At 42.9% G+C, this 11,602-nt stretch overlaps 1 protein-coding gene across 2 annotated transcripts; it reads right to left on the minus strand.

Moving 5' to 3' along the window:
• Positions 1–1,534: 1,534 nt before the first annotated feature.
• Positions 1,535–8,441, minus strand: LOC123070130 (CTP synthase). 2 transcript variants are annotated; one of them, XM_044493156.1, is made up of 22 exons: positions 8,104–8,441; positions 6,005–6,084; positions 5,832–5,918; positions 5,144–5,194; positions 4,932–5,049; positions 4,785–4,841; positions 4,620–4,684; positions 4,361–4,444; positions 4,222–4,272; positions 4,067–4,129; positions 3,935–3,981; positions 3,779–3,848; positions 3,629–3,691; positions 3,444–3,533; positions 3,325–3,363; positions 2,982–3,209; positions 2,760–2,845; positions 2,609–2,657; positions 2,428–2,508; positions 2,255–2,348; positions 1,994–2,146; positions 1,535–1,899 (listed from the first exon to the last, which is right to left on the minus strand). In XM_044493156.1, exons 1-22 carry the CDS (start codon positions 8,219–8,221, stop codon positions 1,889–1,891), a joined length of 1,785 nt encoding a protein of 594 aa, XP_044349091.1. In that variant the 5' UTR covers positions 8,222–8,441; the 3' UTR covers positions 1,535–1,888. The 2 variants fall into 2 exon arrangements, with proteins under 2 accessions (XP_044349091.1, XP_044349090.1); XM_044493155.1 differs by having other exon boundaries at positions 1,535–2,146.
• Between the last annotated feature and the right edge of the window lie 3,161 nt (positions 8,442–11,602).

The raw sequence follows: 11,602 nt of genomic DNA on the forward strand, positions 1-11,602 counted from the left end.
AGTGTTCAACACAAAGCGGTTAGATTTTCTTTTGACAACGTCTCCATCCGAGGTAGTATATGGCCTGTAGAAACCAAAAACCGAACTGTTGTCTCAGGCATACCTAAATCCGAGTTCGGTTAAGTTTGAAGTTTTTAGATGAAATTTGGAGTCCTTTTCTTTTGTACGGGAAGTCCATACGCCTTTTATATATGTTGGAGGTGACGGCCGATTAAACAACACACAATCGAACAAATCAATCTACTACTCCCTTCGTTTCTAAATATAAGTTTTTTAGATATTTCAATACGAACTACATACGGATGTATATATACCTATTTTAGAGTGTGGATTCACCCATTTGGCCTCGTATGCAGTCCATATTGGAATCCCTAAAAAGACTTACATTTAGGAATGAAGAAGTATTTTTTTGTGTGTTCATATACTTTCCTTGTACTACCTCTGTCCTGATTTATAGGTCACCTTTGTAGTTTGTGCCAAATTTTGACAAAAATTTAGCTAACAAAATGTTAATGCATGTCAACAAAAGTTATATCGTTGGATTCGTATCTTAACATAGTTTTCAATGATATAATTTTTAGTAACATGCATGAACATTTTGTTAGTCCAATCTATGGTCAAAATTTGACTCAAAATGCAATGGGGGCCAACAAACCAGGACGGAGGTAGGATCATGCTTCTCGTTCTTCAAAATTGAAGGGTAGAGATCCACGAGGCGGTCAGATCGACCTAGGGCAGACCATACGCACTATACATCCAACCCCCCCCCCCCCCCCCCCCAACACACACAACGAGCGGGGCTTCGGGTTTACAAAAGCACCCACTGAACTGCTTGTGTACCGCGCTTCCGAACAGGTCTCCTTTGTCGTGAGCTACAATGCATCATCTCCAGCACCGAGAGTACATGGTGACGTGTTTCATGTGCGAACACCTAGCTCAAACATTCCCTAAGAAACCAGCTCGTTCTGTTACAATACCCCAACCAAACACACAAAACACCCCAAAATCTACTACCTCATGACCGCAGTCAAACACTCAATCCTGACCGACGAAACAGTATCTCAAATCCAATTGAACATAACATCAACCGAACACTCGTAATCCTGACAGACTAGTAGTATACGAAACATCATTGCTAAACTCTCAACACATGAGACAGACAAGTACTCCCTCTGTAGAAGAAACATAAGAACGTTTAGATCACTAGAGAAATATAAGAGCGTTTAGATTATTAAAATAGTGATCCAAATGCTCTTATATTTCTTTACTGAGGAAGTACAAAACATCACTGCTAAACTTCTCGACACATGATAATCCAAGATTCCAAATTAATATAACCATCTGAAGTCAAACTTCTCGATATTTGATGAAATATAGATAGAAAAATATGCTGATATCCACGTCAAATCTATACGGCACGAAAATATATTATATGATTAACCTAATGAAACTAATTTATTGTTTTATATGTTACTACAATAAAATTTCCCTATAGGCTTAAAAGCATGCAAAGCACTATAACAAAGCAGTCAGATACATGATATAAAGCATCAACTTATTTGTGCAAAAGCACAAAACCGCGTCCAAATACAAACTGCCGAACACCCAAATTCGCTTACATCTCAACACCAACTCTCGAAACAAATACAACGTCCAGCCTTTCCTTTTTCAGATATACAGCACGGAAACTCTTCTTACCTACTTCTGCTGTCTTGTTACAGAAATTGGTAGAGAAGAGAAGAAGCACACCACTCACGCAGATCCAGCTCGGTTCTTTCACTAAAAACCACCGAACGAGCACAATCCCCTGCAGACAGTCCACATCGAGTACAGAACTTTTTCTTCCTCGAGCGACCATGGTAGCTTAGCCAGCCACGACAAAACTGATTCAACAACCAACTGCAAAAATGTAAAAAAGGAGGGTGAGAACATCCTTGAACTTGCTAGGCATGGACACCATTCCCATTGGGATAGTATGTTCCATTCGCTACACCATTGGCAAGCTTCTTCGCATGCCCGTTTGTGTTTTGGTGTGCAGCCGGCGTGTATGGACCATTGCTGAATTGATGTTTGCCAGGAATCACATGGCCATTGGAGCAGCCCTGCAGCACTTTGTCCAATTGCCCAGATGAGGCGGCGATTAGGCCTAAAATGCAAACGAGGATTAACATATGGTTTTTAAGCACATGTTTCCATTTCAAAGCATGATAGGGCAAATGTTCCTCAACAGGTCAACAGACATCAAACAGCTTACCAACAAATAGTGGAGAAGGTTTCGCAGGTCTTGACTTGAATTCAGGATGAAACTGTGCGCCAACGAAATACTGGTGATTGGGTATCTCGATTATCTAGAAAATTAGCAACTTGATCAAGGCGTGAGTGTTTATGAAATGAAAGATTCTCAAGCAAGTCGTGGTTTAGTCAAACCTCCATTCTCCTGTCACTCTCATCTTTGCCAACAAACTTAAGTCCAGCGTTTTCAAATTCTGGCACCATATCAGGATTCACCTGTGAAGAGAAACATGTCTCAGACCAACGTGAATAGGCAAGAACTTAATGTACTCGTATGTTCATCACAGCTATAAACACACAATTATTAAAGCCGGACCTCATATCTGTGCCGGTGCCTCTCATCGACATAGTCCGCATTTCCATACCTAAAAAAATAGTGAGAAAGCTCACAACTATGTAAGGAGAATGCTAATAAAATGAAACCTAGGCATAGGGAAATGATTAGAGAAGGGACTATATACACTCACAATTTAGCTGACTTGCAATCAGCAACCTTGAAGAATGTCCTCCTTGATCCTAGGCGCATTGTGCCACCCATATGTGTTTTGGAACCCTAAAACAAAAAAGAATAGAAATCTAACTCCAAAGTATGGATGGGACTGATAAAAAGTTGCTTTGTTACCATTAATTTTTATGGCAACCAGCGTGATCATTAATAACAGAAGTTGTGAATTTCACAAAATAATTACCTCAGGCATAAAAATAACACATGGGGTCTTGGCATTGGGGTCAAATTCAGTGCTGTTCGCATGAGGGAGATTCATGACATGCCTAGCAAACTCTACGACAGCCATCTGCATTCCAAGACATATACCAAGATATGGTACATTGTTTTCACGGGCATACTTAGCAGCCAGAATTTTTCCTTGAACGCCTCTATCTCCAAAGCCACCAGGTACTAAAATGCCATCAGCACTCTGAAATGAAAGACCTTTAGATAATCATGATGGAAATTAAAATTTGACACAAATCATACACGTGGCACCATTCAGCTTCGAGTGTAGAACATTTTTGGTGGTGAAAAGTCCTCACCTTCAATAAATTCCAAGCTGCTTTGTAAGCATCAGGTGCCTAAGAAGAAGAAAAAAGGGTCGTGTAAGAAAAGAAAACAGCCCAGATCGAGCAGATAGAACAATAGGAGACTGCCAAACCTCAATTTTGGTAGAGTCCTCAAGGTCTGTAGAAGCAACCCAATCAACAACAAGCTTTCTGTGGCAATAAACTGAAGCATGCAAGAGGGCCTACAATTGTGCAATTGCATCGGATTCGACTGTTAGACAGTAGCAAACATTTAGAAGCCATAAAAGGCTAGTATAGCTGTGCAAATCTAACTCACTTTCAACACAGAGAGATAGGAATCAGATAGACCAGTGTACTTTCCAACCATAGCAATGCGTACCTGAAATGAAACCATTAGTCACTTGGAACTAATAAGAATAAAAAGACTTGAGGGCAACAGCCAACAATCAAAGTGGGAAAAACTAACAGTATCCTGAAGGGTGTCAAACATAGTAGCTCTTGCAACCCATTCATCCAACTTTGGCTCACGAGGAAAGCTGCAAATGTGTACACGTAAATATTTATTGCACTGACACACTACAGCTTGAACAAAAACGTACTGACTAGATATTTATAGGCAAACCTTTCAAGGTTCAGAACTTTAAGAATAGCTTCATGCGCCTTTTGGTCCTATGGGACAAAATAGGATTCAGCACTAAACAGAAATGTTGAGGAACCAAAAATGAATTACTACAGAGGATGAGATGTGCTATACCCGTAGCAACAAAGGAATACGCCAAATATTGGAAACATCATACAGAGTGACAATGTTTGCTGCCTACAGAACAAATTTGTTCATGAGCTATCAGGGGAAATTAGCTACCAAGAATATGAAGCAATCACTAACAATAACATTTACAGTTCAATTACCGGCACATGGCAGAACTGGGAGAGTTTCTCTTTCACATTTTCTTCCAGTTCCTGTCAAATACAAGTGCGAAAAATGAGATTAATAATACAAACAAATATAAGTAACATACAACATCAAAGTAAATAAGGGCTAGCTAACCTTTGTACTGCGACAAGCTAAAATATTTGGGGTGAGGCCAAGTCCCCTTAAACCACGCACACTGTGTTGAGTCGGCTTGGTTTTCTATCAAAGTAAATAAAAATGACGAATATTAGGCAGTGACATTAAAATGATTTTGTTCACCTATTAAGATATACTACCTCTGTAAACTTTTATAAGACCACAGTGACCTAAAACGTCTTATAAAAGTTTACAGAGGGAGTACATCGTAAAACAATAAACCAGGGAATTTGGCTACCTGTTCACCAACAACATTCAGAACTGGAACAAGACTGACATGCACCAAACAGAAGTTACCAGGTCCTGGCAACCAAAATAATATCCAAAAGAAGATAAGTTCCCTCTAACCCAGCAAAGACAGTACAGTTTTTTATGTATCAATATAAATGTGTAAGTTCCTCACCAACACGATACGAGAATTGACCCAAAGCTTCAATAAATGGCATAGATTCAATATCACCTGTAGCAGTAGTGAGAACAAAATCAAGCTACAGACATCAGCTAATCAACATAAATAAACAAATAAAATAACTAATTATCTCATGCCCACCAATTGTTCCACCCAGTTCGATCACACAGACATCAGCTGGTCCGCCCATGCCATCCACAGGTATCATAGCAACACGCTCGATCCAGTCTTGTATGGCATTTGTAATGTGTGGCACAACCTTGATGATCGATAGGTTTAATGATAAGCACTTGAAGAAACATACATACAGTAGTTACCAGGAAAAAAAATGGTGTGCATAATGTGGTCCTCACCTGGACAGTCTTTCCCAGGTATTCCCCTTTCCTCTCCTTGTCAATAACAGACTGTCATGAACAAAAAAAAGCAAATAAGAAATTTCAGAACAGCTTGGTATGAGAAGCTTTAGCTTCAGATGTTGTAATAAATTACTCTGTTATCCCTGGCTTTCTGACTGAGATTATTCGGTCGGAGAAGCTTTCGTTTAATGAAAAAAAGCCGAAAGGCGAAAGCTCTAAAAAAAACTGTATTCACCATGTCACATATTAGACATGCTAGTGCCCATATATATCCTTGTTGTTCAATAGCACTCCCTCCATTCACAAATATAAGATGTTTTGGATATTTCAATATGGACTACATACGGACTGAAATGAGTGAACAAAAACACTAAACCGTGTCTATATACATCCGATTCAGAAAAAAGTTACTAGAACATCTTATATTTGTGAATGGAGGGAGTACTATAAATTCTCTTCATTCTTAATGTACTCTGCACTCTAGTGACATAACACAACAAATACATCCTTTTCCTTCCTATGAAGTACAAGTATATCAACGTCAACATCGACTGAAACGTTTAACAATTCTTGAATGTTTGGATGCCCAAGAACTGAGGGTGTGGCTTTAAATACGCACTGTTCCTGATTGCAGACCCGAAAGCCATATAGATAAAGTTTTAGAATGAGAAAATAATTAGCTTACCTGGTAGATCTTTCCAGTAGTTATATTATTGTCCCGGGTGAGTTTAATATCAAGAAACCTCTCATAATTCCCAAGATCCAAGTCCACCTGCAAGATGCACAAGACAATACTTGATGAGGTGAGCAAACATTCCCTAGCAATTGTCACACTTGGACTTGGTCCTATGTCAGTACCTCGCCACCATCATCTAACACAAACACTTCACCGTGCTCGAACGGGGACATAGTCCCAGCATCAGTGTTGAGGTAAGGATCTGCATATTGAGATAAAGCAAATATAAAATGTCAAGCTCATGAGGCCAAAAGCAAGCAACTAGGAGCAATCAAGCAAGTATTAGCTGGCCTGCCGCCACCAGTTCTACAAGGCAAAAGGAACAATCAAGCCCCAAGTGCCGCAATGGTACAGGAAGCCACAAGGCTACAAGATTACAACAGCAAAAACAAAGCAGTGTTTAGGTGATACTGGATAAGAATAATTAGGAGCAAACAAAACATGTAGTATGACAATGAATCAAGTCAAAGATTCCAACACGCTAAGCTGGCATCTAATGGTTCGTGACACGGCCATATCTAGATCAGCATATTCTAAACAGCATCCATGAGGCCTGCAGAGCACGAGGCATCTCAAAGACAAATACGAGGGGAGGGGAAACCCAGTCTTTTTCACACCACCTGTTCCAACTTCCTACCACGGACACAAAAGGATGAAAACATATCAGCTCAAATCTGAGAGTTTGTTCAGATATTTGGGAACTCGCCAAGTAACTTGCAGAGATCATTGTCCGGAAATATTGGCCACAGATTGCATCGGCATAAGAGCATCTCTAGCAGACCCCTTAAAAACGCCAAACCTGTAAAATTCCGGCGAGTTTACAGTTCCAGACCAATTTTGTGTCCAGAACAGACCCCTTAAAAGTTCGCGGAACCGTAAATATTTTACAGGACACCGTAAACGCGAGCGTCCGACCCCTAGTTCTACAGGTTCGAGGACAATATACAGGCCACGAACCGGGTCCTTCCGCCGCCTCTCTCCGCGCGCCGCCGTCCGTACCACCCGTCTCCAGCCGTCGATTTCTCCCTGCTCCAACAAAATTCTGCACTGCAAAAGAATCGAGCGCGTGCCTGCGGCCATGGCTGATCCCGTTTCGTGCTCGACGCGAGGAAGAGGAACGGGATGCGGCGGCTCCGTGACACCGGCGGCTCCGTATTTGACAGCTATGACGAGGGAAGCTATATATCGATTGGCCATGGCGACGGGTGCTAGCTAGCTAGCTCCTGGGTCGATCAATTAGCTAGCTCCTGGATCGATTCCACGCCGGCGCTAGCTAGCTTCTGGGCCAATTCAAGCATCGACGGTGACGGCGATGCTGGGGCGCTTCGCGCGAGCCATCCTGGACGTCAGCGGCACTGTATTTGGCCTCTTTGTGCGCTGTCCGCGGGCTTTGTAGGAGCGAGGTAGCTGGCCGTGGACACGAGCGAGAGGAAGAAGACGACGTGGGGAAGAATATACGCCAATATTCGGTTTTACAGTCTAAGTTTAAGGGGTCTGCTCGGCCGCAGCTCAAAGCAACCCTTAAAATGCGTTTTCCGCGAACTGAAAACCGCATTTTCAGTTTCACGATTTAAGGGGTCTGATAGAGATGCTCTAAGTGCTAGACAGTGAAGGAAAAGTCAGAAGCTTTCTTTCATGGGCCACCATTGTTCAGTTGAGACCTCAAACATTTATTCCTCGCCCCAAATCAGCACCGCGTAAAAGATCTTAGTAGCCCCCCGAGAAGGTCTGCTACTAAAGTAGAAACCGGGGCCGAGTTTCCCTTTGCTGGTCTAAAAGCTCTCTCCCACTAGGCCACTAGAAGCAATCTCTTCAAATGGAAGATATAATAAAATCTGTCTCTCACGCGCGCAGAAGCCAAAGATTGGCAAGGTAATCAACATCACATATCCACTCCTACACCACGACCCCTAAAACCCCGGGCGGAATGTTCGAACGAGGGGCTTTCCACCAGACCCAGCCAAGAATCCCGGGGCGGGGCCTCCCTACACCTACTCCCACCCGCATCCTTGAGCCGCACGAATCGCTCCAAAAAGGGAAATGGAATCGTAACGAAAGCAAATCAAATCTTTCCCCGGAAATCGGATCGAGGGCGGGCGCGAGAACCACAAAGGCAACTCCCTCCCGGTAAACCCCAAACAGCGCCTTTTCAGGCTCCTGAAAAGGCGGTTTCTTGAACACGAGGAAGGAAAACATCGCACGGCCGGCGGCGGGCACGTACCGATCTTGATGGACGTAATGCGGAGACCGCACGCCTTGAGGACGACGCCGATGCTGCTGGCCGTGACGCCCTTGCCGAGGCCGCTCACAACACCACCGGTGACCAGCACGTACTTCATCTCGCCGGGAATCTCCGCCGCCGCCGCCGCTGCCGCCGCCTCCTCCTCCCGAATCCTTCTGCACCCAAGCCCGGCTGGCGCGCGTGCTCTGTTTATGAGCGCTCGCACGCGGACAGTGGAGAAGGTTTTAGCAGGTGACTGGGGTAGCGCGCAGCCGTTTGGGAGGGGAGGAGGAAGGAACCGGGGGGGAGGCAATGGAGGCGCAGGGGATAGAGCCACGAGGGAGAAGGGCTTTGGACTATTTATATTCCGTCATTTTTCTAATTTACTTTCCTCCCCATCTCTTTTACTTAATCTTCCATTTGTCGGGGTTATGTTTACTCGTGATCGCTTTGGAAAGAATAAGAAAGGTGAAATGAAGTGCTAAAAAAAAGAAACGTGAAATGGAAGTTCAAAAAAAAAAGGTAAAATGGTGATTTCTTGCATAGTAATGTGTAGGCATTTTTTTTAGTTTTTACGTGCATATACTCACTCCGTCCGGTGAAGAGTGTACATTTGGCTCAAAAATTTGTCCATAAAAGAATGTACATATATCTTCGCAATGCACTTTAAAGTGGAAAAAAATGTTTCTCTCTCATCACGGTAATCAAGACCAATAGCATTCTACACATGGTCTTCTTAATTTCTACATGCATTTGTTGGGGGTTGGGTAATTAAAGAGAGAAAAGATGGTGGCTTGAACTTTTCCAATGCATTCTTCACTCCACTCCATAATTTGTCTTAAAATCTCTATATGTACACTTTTCACTGGACGGAGGGAGTAACACGCACATAGCCATAACTCAAGACCCAAATAGGTCCACGACTCCACGTGCATCTCATCTGTGTTGCCGCTTATCCTCTTTCTCACCCTCACTGATGGTGAACTCAATGCTCACATAATCACAACGCGTTTGAATGTTATCAATTATAACGTGTTTTCCTCTCTCTCGACATAAGATGAGAATTTTGTTTTCCTATGAGGCTTTGCTGATGAGTACATGCGTGGTATAGACAGTTTCTTTTGTCTCCAATCTGATTTTGATGTAGTGTTCATTTTCAATCCAGACCGACACCGGTACGAAAGAAAGACGGATCATACGCTATTGATAAAGGTTGCACCCTAAATAACATTCTAAAAATGGTTAACAGGTAAACAACATCATATTCGGATTGTACATTTTTTTAATCAAATTCCATGTATAACATATCAAAAATGAATTTAGGGTTTAAAAGATATGAATATTTTCTAAATGCACCCTAAATAGCATTCTAAAAATGGTTAACAGGTAAAACAATATCATATTCAAATTGTACACATTTTTCTAATCAAATTCCGTATATAACATGTCAAAAAGTTAGGATTTCAAAACTATGAGTATTTTTAAAAACCATTTGAATGTGCCCAAATAAATATGTAACATTATTTTTAGATGGACTACGGGTTGATTAACCAAAATATCAAGGTGTGTTATGCAAAAAGCGAAACGTTTTCCCTGGCTCACTTAAAAGCAGGTTGATTAACCAATATATCATGGGATTCTCTACAAAAAGTGAAACATTTTTCTGGACTCACTTAACAGGGCTATGAGTTGATTTCCAGAAACAATAAGGGGTTTTCTGCAAAAAGCACGACAAACGGGCAGGAAAACACTTTGTTTTGTGGAAACCCCCTAATATTCTATTAATCAACCCATTGTCCTGTTTTAAATGAGTCTATAAAAAAGTTTTAATTATTGCAGAAACACCCCTGATATTTTGGTAAATTAACCCGCAGTCTAGAAAATAACATTATATTTTTTAGGCAGATTCAAAAATTTTGAAACAGTATCCAGCTCCATCACAGATTGAGAGGGGGAGAGACGAGTGGATAGCCGCCCTGGTTTGGGGGTGGTTGCGAGTAGAGGGAGAAGAAAGAACGAGACGTCCCGCATCACCCGGCCAATTTGGAGGAATGACCAGGCATTCTAATATATATCTATATCTATAGCTAATAACAAAAGGAAGGTGTGTTTCTCATATTTTTTAAACCCCGAGTCCATCTTTGACATGTTACATATGGAATTTGATTAGAAAAATGTGTAGAAACTAATATGATGTTGTTTTACCTGTTAATCATTTTTTAAATGCTATCTAGGGTGCAGTCTTTATCAATAGCGCATGATTCGTCTTTCTTTCGTACAGTATCGATCCAGATTGGAAATGAACACCTTAGCAAAACAAGATTGGAGACGAAAGAAACCGTCAATAACCACACATGCATGCCTCAGCAAAACCTCACAGGGGGAAAGAAAGCAAATTTCGCATCTTATGTCGAGAGACAAAAACACCTTAGGATTGAGCATATTCAAATGTGTTGTGATTGTGTGAACACTAAGGCTACCGTCGGCGAGGGGTGAAAGGAGGATAAGCGGCAACACAAATGAGATGCACGTGGACCTATTTGGGTCTTGAGTCATGGTTATTGGGTTAGGGGCGTGTGGTATTTCTTTCTCCCGATATAACACACAAGCTCTAGTTCGCGCCTAAACCAACTCTATCTCAGCTATTGCCCACATGCATTGAGATGAACTTGATGAAAAGGGAAAATCATCCCATCGATCCCGTTTTGCATAGTGCGTCGGAGTACAACGGGGCAGTAGCCTATCAGCTAGACAACAAGGGAGAGAGTGTCATCTCATCGGCTTCTTCCCGGGGCATCCATATCCCTACGTCACCTTGTCCATCATCTCTCTCTCTCATTCCTCTCCAAATCCAAATTAGGACATCTTTCCCTTGCACCACCACCAGCAAGTGCCCTTGCTCCTTTTCCACCACGGCTCCTCCAAATCGAGTTGCCATTCTCCTTGTGGCTCATTGCCCCTGCTTCTCACAGACGAGAGCCACCCCTCCCACGTCTCTCTCCTCCCCTAGATCCTACTTCACATCCTGTGCCCCAGATCCGACCCCCATACCTTATTCCTACCCCACAGGTTGCACAAGCTCGCAATGGCTCCTACCAACCAAGGATCAAGGTCGCCTTGATCCTAGAGAGCGTCGCCAGCATGGCTACCTCGAGGTCAGTATGCTCTTCATGCTAACGTGCTCAAGCCCTAGCGGAGGCTGACGGCAATGATGCGTGCGATCCTGCCTCCTCTCGTCATCAGATCGACGATACTTCTGAGGTCAATGGCCACCGTGGCGCACCACTTGGTCTCCGGGGACGATTATCACATGGTATGCGCCCTCCCCATCCGTCTCCTCTTCTCTAGAGCGTGGGGTGGATGGATTTGTCCAAGGCCGGCCAAATTCAGTCACAACAACCCCCTACCATTTGCGTCAGCCTTCATGGTGCCAGATGAGCATTAGTCTCCACAGGGTGACCGACAACAGTCTCCATGACACCACGCCCTCCTGGGCCAA

Source organism: Triticum aestivum, chromosome 3B (assembly GCF_018294505.1).
Source record: "Triticum aestivum cultivar Chinese Spring chromosome 3B, IWGSC CS RefSeq v2.1, whole genome shotgun sequence".
NCBI classification, from domain to species: domain Eukaryota; kingdom Viridiplantae; phylum Streptophyta; class Magnoliopsida; order Poales; family Poaceae; genus Triticum; species Triticum aestivum.

Bases quoted from the DNA above. Each gene is read 5' to 3' on its own strand.
- LOC123070130 (XM_044493155.1), bottom strand. From the start codon at position 8,221: ATGAAGTACGTGCTGGTCACCGGTGGTGTTGTGAGCGGCCTCGGCAAG. The intron at 4,445-4,619 runs GTAGCCAAATTC...TTACTTTGATAG, and splicing joins TGAATGTTGTTGGTGAACAG to AAAACCAAGCCGACTCAACA. The intron at 2,846-2,981 runs GTAATTATTTTG...TTTTTGTTTTAG, and splicing joins GTGTTATTTTTATGCCTGAG to GGTTCCAAAACACATATGGG.